This window comes from Solanum stenotomum, chromosome 11 (assembly GCF_019186545.1).
Source record: "Solanum stenotomum isolate F172 chromosome 11, ASM1918654v1, whole genome shotgun sequence".
In the NCBI taxonomy this organism is placed as follows: Eukaryota; Viridiplantae; Streptophyta; class Magnoliopsida; order Solanales; family Solanaceae; genus Solanum; species Solanum stenotomum.
In genome coordinates this window covers 3,547,510-3,569,357 of record NC_064292.1, presented here as the reverse complement: position 1 = coordinate 3,569,357, position 21,848 = coordinate 3,547,510, and the positions used below count along the sequence as shown (strand labels likewise).

The window sequence follows — 21,848 nt, the reverse complement described above, 5'->3', positions numbered from 1 at the left end:
GGTTCTTCACCCTCTCATCATTGTAAACAACTTTAGCAAGTGTTGTCTTACCCGCGCCGCCCATTCCAACAATAGGAACTACAGTCAGGTTTCCTCCACTTGCATCTTCAGACAATAAACGGTCAATCAAATCCACTATTTCATTCTGCCTACCAAAGATATCAGAATCATCAACCAAAGAAGTTGAAGGTGTTCTAGTTTCTTGTTTAGTCGAACCAAAATGCTCCTTTAATCCAAGGTCACCAATTTGCTCTTGCAAATCCTTCAATGTTTCAATAGTATCTTCCATCTTCTCCTTTATGATAAGGAAAAAATCATCACTCAAGCCAAGGTTAAGGTCACTTACTTGCTGGTAATTGCTTGTTTCTGCAAGATTTTGATGCTGACCTTCCACCTTAAGCCTCAACGCTTCATAATTGACTTCTTCTATTAAGTTTTCAGCAGAGTCCACAGCAACTCGAAGCTCATTAAGCCAGTCTCTCACAGATGGATTTGATGCCTGCTTATTCTCTGCATCACTTAGCACAATCTGAAGACCACGCAAAGTCATTTTCAGCTTCTTTAAGAGCCGAGCATGATCCTTATGCTTCCGAAACATGTTGAGCAGCTCACCCTGAGGAGCAAGCCTATCAAAGAGAACATTCAAAGCTGAAGAGAGAAATGCTCCACCAACTACCTCCATTTCTGAAATCTGCAAGCAAAACAAGGAGCCACAAAATGATTTTAAGAATTTTGAGAAGATTAATGTTTGTATGTTCAATTATTAACAACTTCACTTTACCTGTGGAAGCTAAGAGTAAATTGCAAACAAGAATGATCACTGATTTCTCTCTCTCTTTTGCTAGTAAATTTGCCAACAAGAAGTTGTAATTGGTAAAACTATGTTTGTTAGTGCCTATTCATTGCTTTCTCAATTGGTGGTTGTAGAAAACGGGGACCATTTAGAGACCAAAGACTTGTATCATTTAATTTAACATCAATACAAGGTTCAGCTGTGCTATTTTGACATTTTTGGCTAATTCAGCCAAATACGTACATGTGTGCAACACACTCGCGGATAACATCTCAATGTTAAGTGACACAGTTCCTTGAAGAGCACATTAGCAGTTCTAGTATCTATCTATTATACTATAACTATAGTAAAAAATAAAAAGCACGAAGACCCTTTTTTAGAAATGTTGATTGAACTTTTTGTCGTTCGTTATAAATCGATACCAAGAAATATAGGATTTTGATGTCAAATTGATGTTGCAATGTAATAGGGACTCTTCTTCACAAATTGATGTTGCAATGAAATACAAGGTCAAAGCTCTTTCCATTTAGTTTCTTTATTTTTTGCTTATCATATTCATCATATTCTTTAATTGATGTTTAAGCGTTTGATTTCTCAAATGAATATCTACTACTCATTTTTTTTTAACAACTTATAAGGTAATTTTTTAATTTCAAGTGTAAACAAGACGTGATGTTTTTGGAGACAGTTGAATAGAATTTTACTTTAAATTGTGCCAATACAAATAAGGTACGCAGCATGTTTTTCTAACAATTTTTCATTTTTTTTGCATGAGTAATTTTTAATAAATTTGATTGTGTACTAATCTGTACGGACAAAAAGCTTTCTCAAGGACATTTGATTATTTTATATTTAATTAGATTCCATGTGGTTTACCTTTTAAATCAAAATAATCTCTTATTATAATTCTCTCATCATGTGTGATCTTTTCCATTGAACTTAATTAGTGCATTTATGCATCAGAAGATTTTAGTAAGTTAATGCATGTGTATTCTACGAAGTAGAACCTCTTGGATACTTTTTAGTTTGTTCATGACTTATGAAAAATTTCAGATCACAAAATTTAAAGAACACATACATTTTTAATTTAAAATTATAAATTTTGAAAATCTCTTTTTATTTCTTAAAATTTGTGCTCAAATAAGCTAGAACACTTAAATTGCGCGAAGTTAGTATATCAATTTTGTAATTATGTGCTCTATCGTATGTAGTGTTGAAGCAAATCTGAATCTCTTTCGAATTCTATATTGGATTATTGTGATGTAGTGGAAAAGGACATGAGGCCAAGACAACACAAGTTGCGCCAAAAATAATTGATAAAATTTAATGGTCACCAATGAACTTACCTACCCCTCTTAATTACACATCAAAACCTAACAAAAATTAATGTGAGAATTTTTATTATTTTTTATTTTAAAAAAAAAAAAAAAGAAGAAAAAAAGCTAATTTTTTCGGATATGTTGTAATTTATTTTTTGTATCTGTAAAAAGAAGTTGAGCCATGTATAATAAATTTTACAAGAAATTTAGTAAAAATAAATTTGACCATCAAAATAATAAATCCAAATTAGCCGTTGAATCAAAGAAGCCAAAAAAATATGTGTGAGAAGGATCAAATATATCCATATATAAATGTTTTTTTAAAAAAAAATTAAGTTGATTTTTTTCACTTTTGTTAGAGGAAAAAGGGTATAAGTGAGTCATTTGTAAAACAATAGAGGTATATGTAAAACAAAAAAGGGTATAAGTGAGTCACAAAGTTAAGAAGTATTTCAGACTATTTTCTCTAGAAAAAAACAATACATTTGTTCGTTATATTATATATATATTTTTCATTTGTCGTTAAAAAAAGTTATACTATATATTTTATTTAATGTTATTTTTATACATAATAAACCATGGCATTAACGAAACGGAATATTAACACAGCCTCAAAATCAAATTAAGTCATCCTCACTCAAAGGAAATGCACCACCAACTCTCATTTTTTTCTCCTTTCAATAGTAAGACTTTTCAAACAACAAGAAGACAATGATAAATTGATGCAAATTTCATTACTTTCTCAATTCAATAATTGAAGCAAGAGAGGAAGAGTACGTAATTTATTAGGGATGTAGAAATGGGGGCCTAGGTGGGGGACTCTAAAATAAAAGAGCTTAAAATGATAGATTTCTACCCAGCTTATTATAGCGTTAAAAGGGACCTACCATATCATAAATATGTGTACCAACATAAGAATAACTACCATCTAAGAAGTGTCCATAGTCCTGATGTTCAATCCAACATAAGAATAACTACCACATAAAGATTCAACAACTTTCCCTTCTCGACTTAAGCAAAGGGACCTTACAAAAAAATTTCACTTCCCTATTCATTGTTGAGCCTTGCTAATGTTTCAAAACTTTTCTAAAACTTCAAATTTTTTCTTCTGTTAATAGTAGTATTGGCATATTTCCTGCCACCTCCAGCCCTTCTTGTTATCACACAGATACTATGCTCAGGAACACCAAGACAACGAGCAATCACAGTATGCATATACTCAGGAAACTGAGTTGAAGCGTAAACAACCATGGTCTTGTCCACATCCGGCGTTTGGGTACATTAGAGCTGGATGTCCCATTTGCAGCAAGTCATGCTTCATCTCAAGGAAGGCACAGTAGACAGCTGTACGACTTGGAAATCACAACCTCCTTACCAAAACCAATTAAAAAGAAGTTTTAGAACTCTTGGCCAATCCACATATTGCAATTACAGACCAGCACACACGTCTCTATGTATATAGATAGCTGTACATGTATAATTCCTCTAGAAAAGTAATGAAATACTATCCTTTTATTTGATATGAAATTTTAAAAAACAAAAAAAAAACTTTTAATTTAAGGATATGTAGAATATATAAAAAAAAAGTCTTTTAACTTTGTGGTCTTAAAGATGTCCCCCCCAATCCCAGAGAAAAAAGAACATTCTATATTAAACTGAATAAAAATAAAGTACAACAAGTACCTGGTAAATCTAGTTAGGACTTCAGACAAATTTTTTATCAAATCATTTTTCTTGAACAACCTGAGACTTTGCACAACGTGAACACCAAATTGTAGATCATGCAACAGAAAATCATTTAACTTTTCGTCATGTTGAAGTTGCTGCAAAAGTATATTTATGACTATGAAAATGAGAACATATTAATTATCTAGATAGTCTTCTAGTTTGAGGTTGAGTATTTCTATTCTCCTTGTGGCATCATTTTTTGTTGATCTATCTAGTTTACCCACAAAAATAATTGTAATTGCATAATTGAATAACTCTCACAATTTTTCTGGTTTAAGAAGACAAATAGAAAACATACAAAATTTATAGTTTAAAAGTGTGAGAAAACCTCTCTATTTATAGATTACAAAGGATAGTATGAAAAAGTGTTTATCGTGCTTTATCACATAAGTCACAACCTTAAAAAAATCATAACTCATCGAAAAAGTCACAAACCTTCTATAACATCTTACATTTTGAAATAGCTATGAAAAATCTTGTAATTGGAAATAGTCATTTTTGGAAAGAATTCGAAATCTGGAAATTTGGTCAAGTATGGGAAAAAATTGAGTTTTTGGTCAACTTTGAGCAGTCATAACTCCTAGTTCATGATGAGATAGGTGTATTTTCAGTTATGTTTGGAAAGCCCTTGGAATGATCTTTCCAACGCCGCCGAGTTTACTCGATTCCGAGTTTGTATGAGTGAGTTATGCCCTTTCGAAGTTGGGCTGTTGGTAAGGGAAGTTCATCCGAAATTTTAAGGGTAGTTTGGTCTTTTCCCTCACCTTTTCTTTTGGTTGTATATCAAGGGTCTAAGCTGATTTTTACATCAGTTCTCCCTTTTAAAAGTGAGAGTTAGGGTTCTTGAGAGAAAAAGGAAAGAAGAGGAGAAAGTGAAGAAGAAGCAAAGTTCATCAAGATCGTCGTGGTTTTCGTCGGGGGTGATCCCTAATAAGGTATGTGAGATCATAGTGTTGGGTTGGTTAATTCCCCCACACGCCAAACTCATTTTAATTTCCGAGAAAAGATTTGGTTGTGTTTGTTGAAGTCTTGTGGTTGTGTTGAAGTTCTTGTTGATTTGGGACATGTTTCTGGTTGTGTTTTCGAGTTGAATCTATTGTATGTTGAGGGGTTTTATGATTCTAAGTGTTTGGGGCTGGAACCTTTGAAGTTAAGGTGGTTTAGAGTTGGAAAAATGAAGGAGAAAAGTCGGGTTTTCTGGGGAAAAGGTTGGGGCGTCGCGCCAGCCAGCGCACCCCAAAAGGGGCTCTGAAGTCCCCCCCTTGGGGCGGCGCGCCATGCAGGACGCCCAGCAGGCCCTCTGAAACTTGAGGGCTGGCGCCCCGCGCCTCTCAGAGCGCCAAGGACGCCAGTCTTCCTCATTCCTTCCCCACTTTTTCATACATGTTCCTTGGTAATGTACCTATGTTTTATAGTTGTTTTCAACACTTTAAGGTACATCTAAACATTACGAACTCATCCATAAACATGAGATCATTACCCTCAAATCCATACTCCAAATCGAGGAAATTTAGGATCAAAGTCAAGTGAAGTTAAGAAGCAAGTCAAGGAGTTTCTTAAAGTTTGTCGAGTCTTTATTAAATGTTTTAACTTCGTTTTTAAGTTAAGCCAAGAGTATAAAGTTAAGTTCTTTCCTCAAAGGTTATTAGGGAACTGAGTATTCCCAAAGAAGTTTTAAAGAAATGTTTCCACATTTAAACAAGATTGGGAACTGAGATTTCCAAAGAACTTTCGGGCTAGTTTTCCAGAAAAGAGTAATCGCTTTCTAAAAGAAGCAAGAGAGGAAACTGAGATTTCTAAGATAGCCTTTGAGCTAAGTTTTTGAGTAATTATCTCAAATCAGCAATAAGAAATACATTTTTAAAATATAAGAGCCAGTACATTTTTGGGAGTAGTATTGAGCACCGAATTGGGGGAGCATTCAAAGAACCCACAACCCCCATAGAACCATGTAGCCATCATGGGTAGAAGAGGTTCATACTTTTTAGATGAATCTTTTTCCAATTAGACTAGTGGATCCATTAGGCAGTTCAGGTTCTATACCTTTGGCCAGGTATAGGATGCTCTGGCAGCGTGAGGTTGATCGTTGTATCATCACTATAGCTCTTATGTGATGGTTTTCGGTTAGAGAAACTCCCACAATAATTATTGTATTTTGTTATATACATCAGTTCATTTGTATTTCTGCATACACCTCAGACTTATTGTATCTTTGTATACACACAGAGTTCATAGCATGTTCTTATCAACTTTTCTTTATATTGCACTTGTTTTAAATTGCCTTATTTTGAAATGAGTCAGTCAGGTTAAGTTGGGTTGATCCAGGTAAGTTATTCAGCTTCTTCCAGATTTCCTTCTAGCCTATGTTGCTTAGCTTTCCAGCTCGCATACTCGTACATTCAATGTACTGATGTCAGTTGGCCTGCATCTTATGACGATGCAGACACAGGTACCCCGGATCAGCATCTAGCACGCCGTTGATCCAGCTGAGCACTCCAGAGTCAGTGGTAAGCCTCCTTGCCTTCCGAAGGACTCTGTTATTTTGTGTTCCTAGTTTTGTTTTATTAGGATATTGCGAGGTCTGTCCCAACATCCATCTCTATGCTATAGAGACTTCATAGACAGTCAGTCAGTTAGTGTTGAGTCTCTCATCATTGTATATATGTAAATATTCTATTTTGAGACACGAGTTGCCTTTTTGGCCAGATTTTATCAGTTGGGTTGTTTTATGACCTTTCATTGCATGGAGTTATTCTGTTGAGTTAGGTTTCCGCTAAGTTAAGAAAGCCAGGCCAAGGGTTCGCTTGGGGCTAGTAATGGTCTCCGAGTGCCGGTCCTGCCCAGGGTGTAGGTTCGGGCGTGACACCTTCGAAAATGTTACTACCCATTAATGTGAAAAGATGTATGCTTTTAAGTTGGGGGTATTATTCTAATTTAATATTCAAGTTAGGGAGTTCATGCTTTTAAGGTAGTATACAAAATTTGTAGTTTAAAAGTGTGAGGAAACCTCTCTATTTATAGATAACAAAGAATAGTATGAAAAGGTGTTTATCATGCTTTATCAGATAAGTCGCAACCCTTCAAAAAAATCATAACTCATCGAAAAAAAGGTGTATGCTTTTAAGTTGGAGGTATTATAGTAATTTAACATTAAAGTTAGGGAGTTCATGGTTTTAAGGTAGTATAGATGTCAAACTGGTCTTGCCGCGCTAGATTGTCATACACTTTAAATGATATTTTACCACTCTCACAGAGGCTACATCTCTGCATATCATGAGGAGTAAAACATAACTTTTTATGCTTATCAAATTCTAGACGACGAGGTTAATAATCATCGAGGCTTAAGCTAAAAGCAAAGACGAAAATGCAAAACAAAAGAAGAAATTAGCATCACATGAATGCTGAAAAGGTACTCAAGCTTTAAGAAAAACCTATGCTGACATTTGTGAAAAAATGAGCAATCTAACTGAGACAACAATAAGAAGTTTACTTATTTCCTAAAACTTCTGATTATTATCCGTGATTAACATTTCTAATATTTAGATTCTCTATGGAACTTTAATATAAAGCAATTTATATCCTGAAAAGAAACCCTGATTCCTCAATAAAGAAAGTTGAATAATTGTGTCGTCTTTTGCTTTTTGTCTTGGTATCCAGAGTAAAAAGAACACCATCGTAGCATCCTAGGCATATACCACATTGACAAAACAAAACGCAAGAAAGATATTGATTGTTGGTATAAAAAGAAGTGACATTAGACCCAAGTGATGCATTTTAAAGTCGTGGGAGCGTAGGACCCAAAGTCAACAATACAAGCTATTACATGCATAGTTCATCAGCTTTCGCTTTTCGACTTGAACAGAGAGACCTTCAAAATTTTTCACTTCCCAAATGATCACCGAGCCTTGTCAAAATCCTAATAATGAAAAAGTAATATCTTTCCTTATAATCTATGACCATAATGTCAATATCTCTCTTATGATTTACTTAAACAACGTTTTTCTCATGTACCTTTGGATTCCATTAGAGCTGTATGTTCCATTTGCAGCAAGTCATGCTTCATCTCAAGGAAGCCATAGTAGACAGTTGTACGACTTGAAAATCACAACCTCCATACTGAAAGCAATTAAAAATAAATTTTAGATAGCCATACACTTTAAATGATATCTTACCACTCTCACAGAGACTTCATCTCTGCAACTACATATCTGCATATCATGAGGAGTAAAATTATCTCAATTCTTATCTATACTAGATTTCTTTTATAATGTTTCAATGCAAATATAAAGATTTCACCCTGATCTAAATATGCTTCCTCGACTTTACAGAGGTAGTAGATTGGTCAAAGAGATCACAAAGAAAAATAATGAATAAACAAGCATAGAGAAGTAACCAAAAATCAAAGATATATTTCTTTAACTTATATCTATCGGAGTACCACTCATTTTAATCATTACAAGTTCTTCCAATCAACATTTATGGTGGAAATCGAAGACCAGCTTACTTGGCAAGCTCTCTACATTCTACTATGAGTAAATTTTAGGTTTGCCATATTGAGGATAGTGGTGTAACTTGACCTCACTGGTTTGTTACTGATTTGTTACAGCTTAGTTTAGCAGTCTTAGTTTAGCAGTTAGTTATTATTAGATGTAACTGAATTCTGTTATTATTGACAGGTGTAAGATTGTGATAGGATGTGAGTTTAGTAGTAGCAGTATATATGTATGTACATAGTGCATTGTACAGATCACTTCTTCTAATCAATGAAATCAGTTTACAGCTCACATCTTTTTCTCTCCAATTAGATCTTCAACTGTAGTTGTAGATTTCACATTTTGTCATGGTATCAGAGCTTCGAATCCGCAGTTGATTCACTCGTAATTGTTGACGATCTACTTCCTGCAATTCTCTGAGTTTTTTTTGTGATCTAAATTTTGGGGAAATGGTGAGTACTGATACAATCGAAGTGGTTGAGAAGAATCGAAATCATCCTCTGTATCTTCTGCAATCTGACACTCCAGGTTCAATATTGACCTCAATTCAGCTTACAGGCGTGGAGAATTACTCATTATGGAGCCGATCGATGCTCCTTACTCTCCGAGCTAAGAGCAAAGCTGGATTCATTTTTGGTACCTGTAGAAAGAGTGATTACAGTGATGCATTAGAAGAACAGTGGGAGAAGTGCAATGCATTCGTATTATCATGGATTCTGAATTCTGTTTCGAAGGAATTGATGAGTGGAATCATCTATGCCACTGATGCTGCAACTGTGTGGGCTGACTTAAAGGAGAGGTTCGATAAGGTTGATGGATCGAGAGGTTACCAGTTGCATCGAGAAATTTGCACTATCACACAAGGTACTTCCTCTGTTTCTGCATATTTCACACGACTAAGGCTTCTTTGGGATGAGTTCGATGCCCTTGTAGCACCTCCTTCTTGTGGCTGTGATAAATCCATAGTGTATGCAAGTCACTTGCAATATATGAAGTTATTTGCATTTCTGATGGGGCTCAATGAGTCATATACTCAGGCACGTAGTCAAATCCTCATGATGATTCCGTTGCCCTCTGTGAACAAAGCATATTCGATGATCATTTCAGATGAGAGTCAACGAGTAACAGCAGGTTCATATTCAGGAGGAGATTTGGGGATTTCTACTGCTTTATATGTAGGCAAGGATCAAAGACAGTACACTGGTGGAGGTTCCTATTCAGGAGGGGATGCAGGTGTTGCTTCATACACTAGTGGTGGTTCTTATTCAGGAGGAGATGCAGGTGTCTCTAATTCTACTGCTTTATATGCTGGTAGAGGTCACCAACAATCAGCACTCTACAAGCCAAAAAGGGACTACAATTTGCAGTGTGATGTTTGCAAAATCAAGGGCCATACCAAAGAAACTTGTTATCGTGTTGTTGGATATCCACCAGATTACAAGTTCAGGAAGAAGTCTGGAAACAATGCTAATAGAATGGCAAATGTCAATGCTGTTGAGAATGATTCACTTGGCCAAACACCTCCTACATTCACACAGGAGCAATATGGTCAAATTCTCAGGCTATTGAACAAGGAGAATTCTGTGATCCCAGCAGTCAATCAAGCAGGTATGGATCACTCATTCTCTATTAGTAATAAGTTTAAACACTGGGTAGTAGACTCTGGCGCAACAAAGCATATAACAACATCACTAGATGATTTGTTTGACATCGTTGCATTAGAACAAAGTGATCAGAACCATGTACAATTGCCTGATGGAGGAACTGCATCAATAACACACACTGGTAGTTATAGATGGGACAATGGTGATGTGTTGGCTAATGTTTTAGTGGTTCCTGATTTCAAGTATAATCTGATTTCAGTTTCTCTGTTAACCAGGCATTTACACTGCTCAGTAAGATTTTTTCCTGAGTTTTGTGTATTTCAGGACCTGTTAACTGGGAAGGTCAAGGGGATTGGTAAGGAGACAGGAGGTTTATATTTTCTGTTGAATAAAGATGTTGGAGATGGAAGCAACATGAATGCAGCTAGTGCAAAGTTGATGCACATAAAGACCAATGATGATGAAGGCATGCTATGGCACAATAGACTTGGCCACCCATCCTCCACTACTTTGAAGAAATTAGTTTCCATTAATGATAGACATATTAATGATTGTGTTGTATGTCCATTAGCTAAGCAAACACGGTTGCCTTTTCCTGTGTCTACAACTAGAAGTAGTTCTGTATTTGAATTGATACATATTGATGTTTGGGGTCCACAAAGAATCAGCACTCATGCTGGTTTCAAGTATTTCCTCACTATTGTTGACGACTATTCTAGAACTACATGGTTGTATTTGCTTAGACTGAAATCTGATGTTATTGTTGTCTTGAAGTCTTTTTTCAAAATGGTTAAAACTCAATTTGATCACAATGTGAAGAATGTTAGATCAGATAATGGGGGTGAGTTTTTTAACATTGAATGCAAAGACTTATTTGCCTCTTTAGGCATAGTTCACCAAAGCAGTTGTCCACACACTCCACAGCAAAATGGAGTGGTGGAAAGAAAACATAGGCATGTGTTGGAAGTAGCCAGAAGTATCATGTTTCAGGGTGGCATACCTATCAGGTTTTGGGGAGAATGTGTTGTAGCAGCTGTATACTTAATCAACAGGTTACCTACTCCTACATTGGAAGGTAAATCTCCTTATGAAGTCTTCTATCAAAGGAAGCCTAAGCTGGATCATTTAAGAACTGTTGGATGTATGTGTTATGCTACCACACTAATTAGGAAAGACAAATTTTCTCCCAGATCTGTTGCTTGTGTTATGATGGGCTATTCTTTGACTCAGAAGGGGTATCTTCTTTATAATATTGCAGACAAGAAGTTCATGGTTAGTAGGGATGTGGTGTTTAAGGAGCATATGTTTCCTTTTAAGGAACTGCATGATGATACAATTCCCCTGTTCCCAGACATCACTCAGCCATTAGAATCAGAACAAGATCAAGTTTCTGCAGAGACTATTATTGATCATGTACCTGAAGTTTCTGATGTGTCCACAGTATTGAATGACACTGCAGATCCACTCAATGATATTGTTGGTATTCCTGAGAGTCAACCAACCACCAATATTACTAGGAGGTCCAGTAGAACTGTGATTACACCAGCCTGGCATCAAGACTATATCACTTCTGGAAAGCAGAAACCTCACTCATTGTCCAACTGTGTTTTGTATCAGCACATCTCTTCCACATACAGAGCCTGTTTAAGCAGATTTTCAGCTGTGTGTGAACCTAAATCTTATGAAGATGCCTTACATGATGAGAAGTGGATAGCAGCAATGCAGAAAGAATTGCAAGCCCTTGATGAAAATGGCACTTGGAATCTGGTTCCTTGGCCACAAGGGAAGCCTGTGATTGGCTGTAAGTGGATCTTCAAAATCAAATATAAGGCAGATGGTGAAGTGGAAAGGTACAAGGCTAGATTAGTAGCAAAAGGGTATAGCCAAACTGCTGGTATAGACTACCAAGAAACTTTTTCTCCAGTGGTAAAAATGGTGACAGTAAGGACTGTTATTGCACTGGCTGCTGCAGAGAATTGGTGTATATACCAAATGGATGTCTACAATGCCTTCCTGCAAGGAGATCTCACCGAAGATGTATTCATGGAACTACCTAAAGGTCTACAAGTTGCCACTGATCAACCTATGGTCTGTAAGCTTGTGAAATCCCTTTATGGGCTTAAACAAGCTTCAAGACAATGGAATTTTAAACTTACTGAGGCTTTATTGAAATCTGGATATAGTCAGAGTCATTTGGATTATTCATTATTCACTAAGAAGCAAGGGGTCAATTTGGTTATTATCTTAGTCTATGTTGATGACCTCCTTATTACTGGGAATGATGCTGCACTGATTCAGAACACCAAAGACATCTTGCATAAGTGGTTCAAGATCAAGGATTTAGGAGAATTGAAATTCTTCCTAGGCATAGAATTCAGCAGATCCAAAAGGGGTATCCTTATGAACCAAAGGAAATATGCATTGGAGCTCTTAGTTGAAGCAGGCATTACTGCAGGAAAGGCAGCGAATACTCCATTGGAGTGTAATATGAAACTCACTACAGCCTCTGAAGAAGATTGTGGTGAGGAGGAGTTGCATCCGGATGTTACTCAATATCAAAGAATGATTGGCAAGTTATTGTACTTAACCATCACCAGACCTGACATAGCTTACACAGTCCAGACTCTCAGTCAATTCCTCCAGAAACCAAAAGCTCAGCACTGGCAGGCTGCTATTAGAGTTCTTAGATATATCAAGACTCAACCAGGATTGGGCTTACTTATGTCCTCACAGAAGAAGATGAAACTGACTGGTTTTTGTGATGCAGACTGGGCAGCATGCCCAAATACCAGAAGATCAGTGACAGGTTATCTACTGAAGTTGGGAGATTCTCTCATCTCTTGGAAATCAAAGAAACAGGCTACAGTATCAAGAAGTTCTGCTGAAGCAGAATATAGAAGCTTGGCTTGTCTAACAGCAGAAATTGTTTGGATGACAAACTTGTTCAAAGAATTGAATATTCAGATTGAGGAACCAGTTTTTGTGTTCTGTGATAGTAAGGCAGCACTTCAAATTGCAGCAAATCCTGTGTTTCATGAGAGGACGAAACACATAGAGATTGATTGTCACTTTATTAGGGAGAAGATTCAACAAGGGTTGATTAGTACTATGTATATCCCTACACAACACCAACAAGCAGACATTTTAACCAAAGCTTTGGGAAGACTGCAACATGAATCACTTTTATCCAAACTTGGTGTTCTAAATGTATTCACTACACCTAGTTTGAGGAGGAGTATTGAGGATAGTGGTGTAACTTGACCTCACTGGTTTGTTACTGATTTGTTACAGCTTAGTTTAGCAGTCTTAGTTTAGCAGTTAGTTATTATTAGATGTAACTGAATTCTGTTATTATTGACAGGTGTAAGATTGTGATAGGATGTGAGTTTAGTAGTAGCAGTATATATGTATGTACATAGTGCATTGTACAGATCACTTCTTCTAATCAATGAAATCAGTTTACAGCTCACATCTTTTTCTCTCCAATTAGATCTTCAACTGTAGTTGTAGATTTCACATTTTGTCATGCCAAACATAAAAATCATATTTGTATGCTATAACTATAGTTTGCATAATTGTGCTTCATAGCAAACTTTATGTTTGCTATGGAGCATCAGATTTGTATAAATCGCTGGCAGGAGCATCAGATTTGTATAAATCGCTGACAGGCCTCTCGCTTGTATAAAAGCGCAGCGATTGTGTATATATATATATCGGTTAGATAATTGTATATGTAACTACTATGTATATGTATCCCCCTGATTGTGTTTGTATATCTGCATAAAATTTGAATTTGTATATAATTAAATCGAAATAAAACATTTGTATATCAAATCTCTCTCTCTCTATTTATACAACACAAATTATACATTGTATTTGTATAACGCAAGAAAGAGAGAAAGGCAAAAGAGAACTGGTAGGGAAATATATGTACTTGTATAATTATAAGTGTATATGACGAAAATATATGTATTTGTATTTGTATATACAGTTTTCTCTGGCTTTATACAAACACAAACGCAATTTATACATTTGTGTTTGTATAAAGTGAGAGAGGCGAGGGAGAGTGACGAGCGAGATCTGAGAGAGTGACAAGCGGAATTCTCTGGGGAGAGAGGCGAATGACAAGTATTTGCTACGGATTACAATTAAATGAAACTGTGATTATAACATTTAATTTGAATTAATAGTTTACTATTTTATATAATTTTCCCTTCTACTATTGAAGTGAAGGGTTCAAATAACCTATTGAATAGTATGTCCTTTTTCGTATTCCCTTTTTCTCTTCTAATGTAATATGGAAAAATAAATTACTTAGAATTTAAGTAATATATATTCACAAACGATATAAATATTTTTTACGACATCCAATTATATTAAGTTATAATATATGATTTGTCTTATTTGTAATCAAGGTTTAAAAAAAATTACTCATAAATAACCTTTAAACAAAATATAATACTAGTATGGATACTTTTTACATCGTTAGTGAATATTAATCAAATCCAACCTACTATGGCATATCGAGTTTAGTTAATATTATGTTAGTGTAAGCATTTTAATATTATATTAATTTGCACCTTTGACAATACATTAACAATTGTTTTTTATTTGTTGGAGTAATCTCTATTTCATTGCTGCAACCTTAGGCATTACTGCCTAATTACTCACTTGTGTTAATCAATGTCTTTAGGCATTATTACCCTTTATTTGATGGTTACAAAACGTTGGTCATTGGAGGTTACTGTTAGTGGCAGTAGGTGGTCAACCATGACCACTCATTCTTTTTCATTCAATCTTCGTTATCTCATTCTTTATTCCTCCGTTATACCTTATAACCTATGTAACTTCTAATACCATTTATCTTCACTATTTACTACCCATTATCTTCCTATTCATTGAAGACATCCGCAACTATAAATAGTGGTGGTCTTCATTTGGTTGACACACAAGAAAAATATAGATCAGAGTGCATAAAGTTTGTCCAAAAAGAGAGTTTTTATTAGTTGAAAGAAGGTGTTCTTTTTGTGGAGCTTTGAACTCAACTCTTGTCCAGAGTTTGTTGAGTTACACTTTGTGATTAGGCTGTTGTATCATGGAGGGAACAAATCAAGAGGACTACTGCTAGACCGGTGAAAAACATTTGCTTCAGTGGGCTTGAATCTCCTTAAAGAGAGCGACATATTCACGCCTCAGTCTGAAGAGATTTATTTCTTCATTTTTATTTTCAATTGTAATCTTGTAATTTTGTTATTTTGTAATTTTTCACTAACATATTATAACTAAAATCTGTCCAGTCAATTGGAACAGATGAGTGGACAATTAATTAGTTAACTATAATAATTTTTAAATGTTAATTAGGTAAGTTTTTCTAAGCAATGATGATCAATTGTGTCGTTACCTCTCTACCTCCGTAGCAGGGTAAGATCTACGTACATTTTATTATTTTCAAATCACATTTTATACGTAGAACTATATTGAATATGTTGTTATTGTAATGAAATGTGTCGTTTATGAAAAATATTGAACTCCGTATATAATTTATTCATGAGGAACCATAACTACTTAAATATTATTCACTTTTTAATTTACGAGACACAAATGAATTTTGAAAGGTCAAATCTTTTAATTTTGATTGTGTATTCAGATATGAAATATTTGAATTTTTTTTTGCGGTAAAATTTACTTATCTAAAATTAATTAAAATTTAGATACTTTATCTCAGTTGATAAACACCTTATACCTCCACTAAAAACATGAATTTGAGTCATTAATGAAACAATAAAATGAGTTCTCTGAAAAGAAAAAAAAAACTTAATTTATTTTAGATGTTTCGAGTCCAAATCGAATGAAGTAAAGTTCTGTTTAGTATTGGGAGCTAAAAATAATACACAATATGTATTTTACACATAGATTCTTAACACATACTAATTAGCATGCATTCTCACCACATTAAATTACTTAATTATAATAAATTTACATGATTTGATGCCAACATTAGAATGTATTTCCCTTAAAATTATCAGTTTAGTGAGTTCCGAGCTCCGATACAAATAAAAAAGTTGGAAAAATTAAGGATGCCTCCTCAAGCTTATAGGGTAGGCCGGTAAAAATGAAATGGGTTTTGGGGTTAATATTGACTTTTTAATATTTATTTAGTAGGGAAAATAGGAAAATCACGTGGAATTATATGGTGTAGAATTAAATTATTAATGAAGTCATCTTGACTAATGACGTGGAAAATATGAGGGTGGGCCCACATTCTCATTTTTTCTCCTAATGGCTGGTGTGCGGAGCCACCTTATTGTCAGGGGGTTCATCCCAACCCCTTTCAGCGGAAAATTATACTATTTATACATGGTTAAAATAATATTTAAAGTATATATAGTAGATCGAACTCCTTTCGGCTACTTCATGTGTCTATTTCTTCAGATTTTGAACTTGCTTATTGAAAATCCTGGCCAGTTGATGACATCATCAATTGTCCTATAGGCTTAGGGTAAGCTAACGTGTACTAAGAATTATTGACATCTCTTTACACAAGTTAAATAATTAGTCTAGTAATTAAGGTGTTGTGAAAATTCTTAGAGGTCATGTGTCCTAGTCTTACGCTCCTACTAGCTTCAAAATTTTATTTATTACTACAATTTTTTTGCTACAATCATTGACAATTGACACCCCTGAATGAGTCCTATTAGCCTTAAAATTTAGTTTTTACTACAATTTTTTTTTGCTACAATTATTGACTACCCTTAATAAGTTTTATTAGCCTCAAAATTTAGTTTTTTTTACTACAGTTTTTTTTGCTACAATCATCGACTTAACATAATCCTGGATCCGGTACTGCCTCTTTATATTATATGTAATTTATTTTAACCTAGGTATTTATAACTTTTTCTTTCACTTTATTAACATTATAAGTAGAATAATTTTTTTTATGAATTTTTCACAAAATTTAATATTATTTTTATGAATGTTATTTCAACATACTATGCATTAAGCATGTATATATGTATGTATGCGTATATTTTTGTCTTTTTCCACTTTCTGCTCCATGTGTTTCATATTACTTGACCCCTTCTTGATATGACACCCCTTAATTTTTTTAATTAAAGGTGTATTTTACTAAATTAATATAATATTATCAATAATGCTTTGAAACTTTGAATTTAACTACTACTATTTTATGCAGTTATTTAATATTAAGGGTAGAAATAAATTATTTTTTTATTTCATTGATTGGACAAGTAAATCAAAACAACTATTTTTAGAATGAGGGTCAAATAATCTATCCATCCAGGGAATTCTCTATTGTCTATATAAATAAACAAGTTTTGATTGACAGTAATGGAGTATTATATAGATTTTAGTTTAAAATAACTTAAATTTTAAGAAATACTATCTTTACAAACTTGACCTTAAATTAGTAAATTTATTATTTTATATTATCACATCGAAATATATTTGTTTTAGTTATTATTCGTTGTTATCTTTACTAGTGTAAATAAATATTAGAGTTTTGATTATTATTAATAAAAATAATTTTTTCATAATGCTAATTCACTTCATTTTAAAACATCATTAGCTCAGATACTTAATTAATATTTCTCACTTTTTTCATCCAAAAAATAATATTTATGCTTTTATGAAAATATAGCTACATGAATTAAAAAAAAGTCATGATTTTTAAAGAAGTAAAAAAGAGTTGATGATGAAAGGGTATAATAGGCATGTTAAAAAATTAATTAGAATAAAGGGAGGAGTTCGATTATCTATCTATATATAAAAGGAGAAGAAAAAAGGTCACATGTCAGCGCTACAATTTTTTAAAAATTTAAGTAATAAATAATTAAATATTATATAACTATTTAAATACACACTTTTAAATAGTTATATACACATGTAATCAACTTTAACAGATAATGAAAAATGTCTTTAAAAAACATAAATTAAAACAATTTTTGAAATGTGTTTACGTTAATTTTTATTTTTTTTTGTATTGAACTCTCTTTTTTAATTATTAAAATAAATTGAATGTGTTTGTTCCTAATAAATTGCTCTTCCTAATTTTTTTTAATGAATTTTAAAAATATAAAGTTAAAATTAAAAATATACCTAATACATAGATAATAGTGCTAAATTTTAGGAGCACATAACAATTCAATTCAAATTAAAATTTAACCACAATAATTCTAACAAACTAATCTATATCACTTTATTTATTTATTATATTTGTCGAACTTCTATTTTTTGAAATAAATAATTGGTAAATATTAATAATAAAAAATTATAATCATAATAATAATAATATTTACTAGTTTAAAAATATTATTTGTGTCAAAACCACAATTTTGTTGTAAATATCAAATTTTAAAAGTTCAATTTACAAAAGTTTCATATTATTTAAAACACACGCTATAGTTTTAAACATAATAAAAAATGTTTTGTTTTTCTTTTTTCTTTTTTTTTTAAAAACAATTACAGTTTAAACATATAAGTTAGAATTTAAAATTTACCATTACAGTTTAAGTGAACATGTATTATTTGTTTTCCAATATTTTAGGTCTTATCTCTAATAGTTCCACATAATACTTAATTATTAAATCTAAAATATAAATAGCAGTTACAACTTTTATTATAAAACACAAAAGAATCACACACAAAATAATATTCTTCAGCAACCATATCAAATCAAATTCTTACCCTCTTCAACAAAGAAACAATATAGTATTTCAATATTTAACAAAGGAGAACAATGCAACCCAAACATGCATTCAAGGACAATAAGAAATCAACAAATACAGAGTTTACTCATATGTAAGTTTATTTTTCAAATCCTTAAGTTTCAATGTATATAAAGTTCTTTCTCTATTATGCAATAATTATTTATTTCTTTTGTACTGAGTAATCAAAATAACAATAACTTGATTTCTCAGTTTTGACTTCAACATGCTTAAATCAAATATCCATCAAACATTTTGGTAAATTTTATTAGTGTGTTTTTTGTCAAATAATAATAAGAAAATGGCATTAGGGACAAAACATGTTTTCATGTCTCGTACTCTTGAACATTAGTTTGAAACAAACTGTACCCTAGCAATAAAATAAAGTTTGAAATTATCAAATCTACTTTTTGACATGATTTCTTGAATTAATATTTGCGTAATTTAAAATCTGTCACTTAAAATAAAATAAAAATTATCTCTTTCTTCTTATATCTACTTCAAAAAATTATATGTTTCTTACTTTGTATAGTGATTTTTCCTAAATAATATATTCACATTTTGATTTATTATTATTTATTTATTTTGTTTTGTATGAATTTTTTCTAACTTTTTCTTCTTTGTTTTGCAGTAATGTTGAATTGTAAAATTTATGTGCTATTGTAAGTGTTTTAATTTTGTGTTGATAGATTTTTTATAAACGAAATACTAAGTTGACATGTCATATTGTTCTCATATATAAAAATATATGTAAAGGATAAGTATATTTTTTAATTTTAAATAAAAAATAAATAAGAAGAAGATAAAATCGGAAAGAAACAAAAAAATATTAATAAAATAATTAAAAATATATGGCTAAAATAACTAATTATATCGACCAATATGTGTTTATGCTTATTAAATTAATATTTGTTTATGCTTATTAGTTTTAAAAGAAATTCCTTTGTAAATTTTATATAAATGAATACGTTAATAAAAAACAGTTTTATAACTCTCCATTACTCATCTACTACTACACAGTCCTAAAATCAATAAAAAATCATGAAATATGAAAAAAATTAAATAACAAAATTTTAAAAAATAATGAATTGAAAAAGTAGGAAGTTATTAAAATGACAGTTGCATAAAGTCAAACAATTAGGAAGTTATTAAAATGACAATAGTATTTAAAAATATTATAATATTGTATTTATAAAAAAATTAAAATTCAAAATAAAATATAGTGGCGGTTAAACATTTTTCAATCAGTGGGATCACTTTAAAATTTATTTAACTATTACCATTTAATTTTGAATTATGGATGGATGGTAATAGTTCCTAAAATATAGGTAACAATTTTTTTTAAAAAAATATTAACTATTTAAAACATAAAATAAAAAAATCAAAATGTTAATTACATCGGAATAGATCATGAAATTTATTTTTCTTTACAATTTTTTTTATCATATTTTAAAGTTTCTTCTATAGTTATTTTATTTTTCTGTATTAATTATATTTTTTAGTATTTTATTAAAACTTATATTTCCACAATTCTTTAATAATAGTGATGGATAACTATTTAGTCTAATTTGAGTTTTTATTTACGCAAGGATTTATAAATTTTATAGTACATAAATTGCATAAGCCTTTTGTTTATGCTATTAAATTAAAATGTGTTTATGCTTATTAGTTTTAAAAGGAGTCTCTTTGTAAATTTTATATAAATGAATACGTTAACGAAAAGAAAAAAATATAGTTTTATAACTCCCCATTACCTATACATTACTACACAGTCCTATAATCAATAAAAAAAAAAAAGTCCTATAATCAATAAAAAATTGTGTTAATAATATTTTATTTTTCAGTATTTATTTTTAATATAAAAAAAATATGTTTTAAGATTTTTTTCGATACATACCTCATGTTTAACCATATTATCATAAGTATTTAAATACTTTATTTTATCAGTTGATTTTTAACTAATCAAAAAATATAAATCACGACCTAAATATACAAATTACTAAAAAAATTCATACACATTTAGTTATTTATTAACAGTTGATATTTGTTTATGCTTATTAATTAATATTTGTTTATGTTTATTAGTAAGTCACTTTTATAAATTTTATATAAATGAATACGTTAATGAAATATTTACATAAAGATAATTACTTCAAAATCTAAATATAGTATAGGTAGATAAAGAAAATTAGGAAACTCTTATTATGAAAAGTGTAAAACAATTTATTTGTTTTCTATTTCTATTTATGCATAAAAAAATTTGACAATATAACTTTTTTCCTTCTTCTTTGGATATGACTTTGTAGTTGTTGAGACAAAGTCACTATAATCAACTTCATACTAAGAATTAACACTATCAGTGAGATTTGATATATAGATATAGCAACTTTTAAGCATTAAAATCTCTTATCAATAATTATTGCAAACCATTAGTTTTTGATGAATTTTTTTCCTTTTTTTATTTATAACTTTCAATGATTTGAAGGTTTTATTTGCAGGATGATTGGTGTTTAATTCCCTGGATTTGAATCTTTTTTTTTATTAATTTAATATATTGTTAAAGTTATTATGTATACATATTTAATGTGAAGCATTTATTTGATAATATTATTTAATAATAAGTTAAACTTTAAAATTGTCAATAAATTAATATTTACAATTATATTTATCAAGTAACCGCGCAACGCATGGACACGTATACTAGTTATTTAAAATTGAAAAGGAGTTCAATTTTAACAGCAAAGTTGGAAAGCGAAAATAATTTTCACTCTTATAGAATATTTTAATATAAATGTTTGATTACCATTTTACCCATATTCTAAATTAAAATGTTATAAATTATTTAATTAATTAAACATTAGATGATAAAAACATAAAGAATTTGAAGAGCTTGAAATTAATAACAAAGCTTTATGTTAAATATAATCTGATCACTTGTATTGAATTGAGTAATAATCGGAAGAATTGTTTCATCTGCCAAATAATTAGTGCATGTTGTAATTATGATCTGTTTTGATCCTTTGAGATTCCATTGTCAATAAGTAATACTTAAGTATAGACTTCTCATTTTTACTACACCTTATAAAAGCTCACAACAATTATAAGTTGAATACAAAATCTAAAGTTTGTGGATTGTGAAAGAAAATAATTGGGGAGAAAAGAAAAAAGAATTCTCAAGGCATGGAGAA

The 21,848-nt window shown here is 31.6% G+C and overlaps 1 protein-coding gene across 1 annotated transcript in view; it reads right to left on the bottom strand.

The window, feature by feature from the left end:
- The window catches only part of LOC125844531 (putative disease resistance RPP13-like protein 1), a 108,119-nt gene that overhangs the window by 11,093 nt on the left and 75,178 nt on the right, over positions 1-21,848 (bottom strand). The window contains exon 2 of the mRNA XM_049523841.1: positions 52-691. Coding sequence (XP_049379798.1) covers positions 52-682 — 631 coding nt within the window. The 5' untranslated portion in view covers positions 683-691. The remainder of the gene's footprint in view (positions 1-51; positions 692-21,848) is intronic.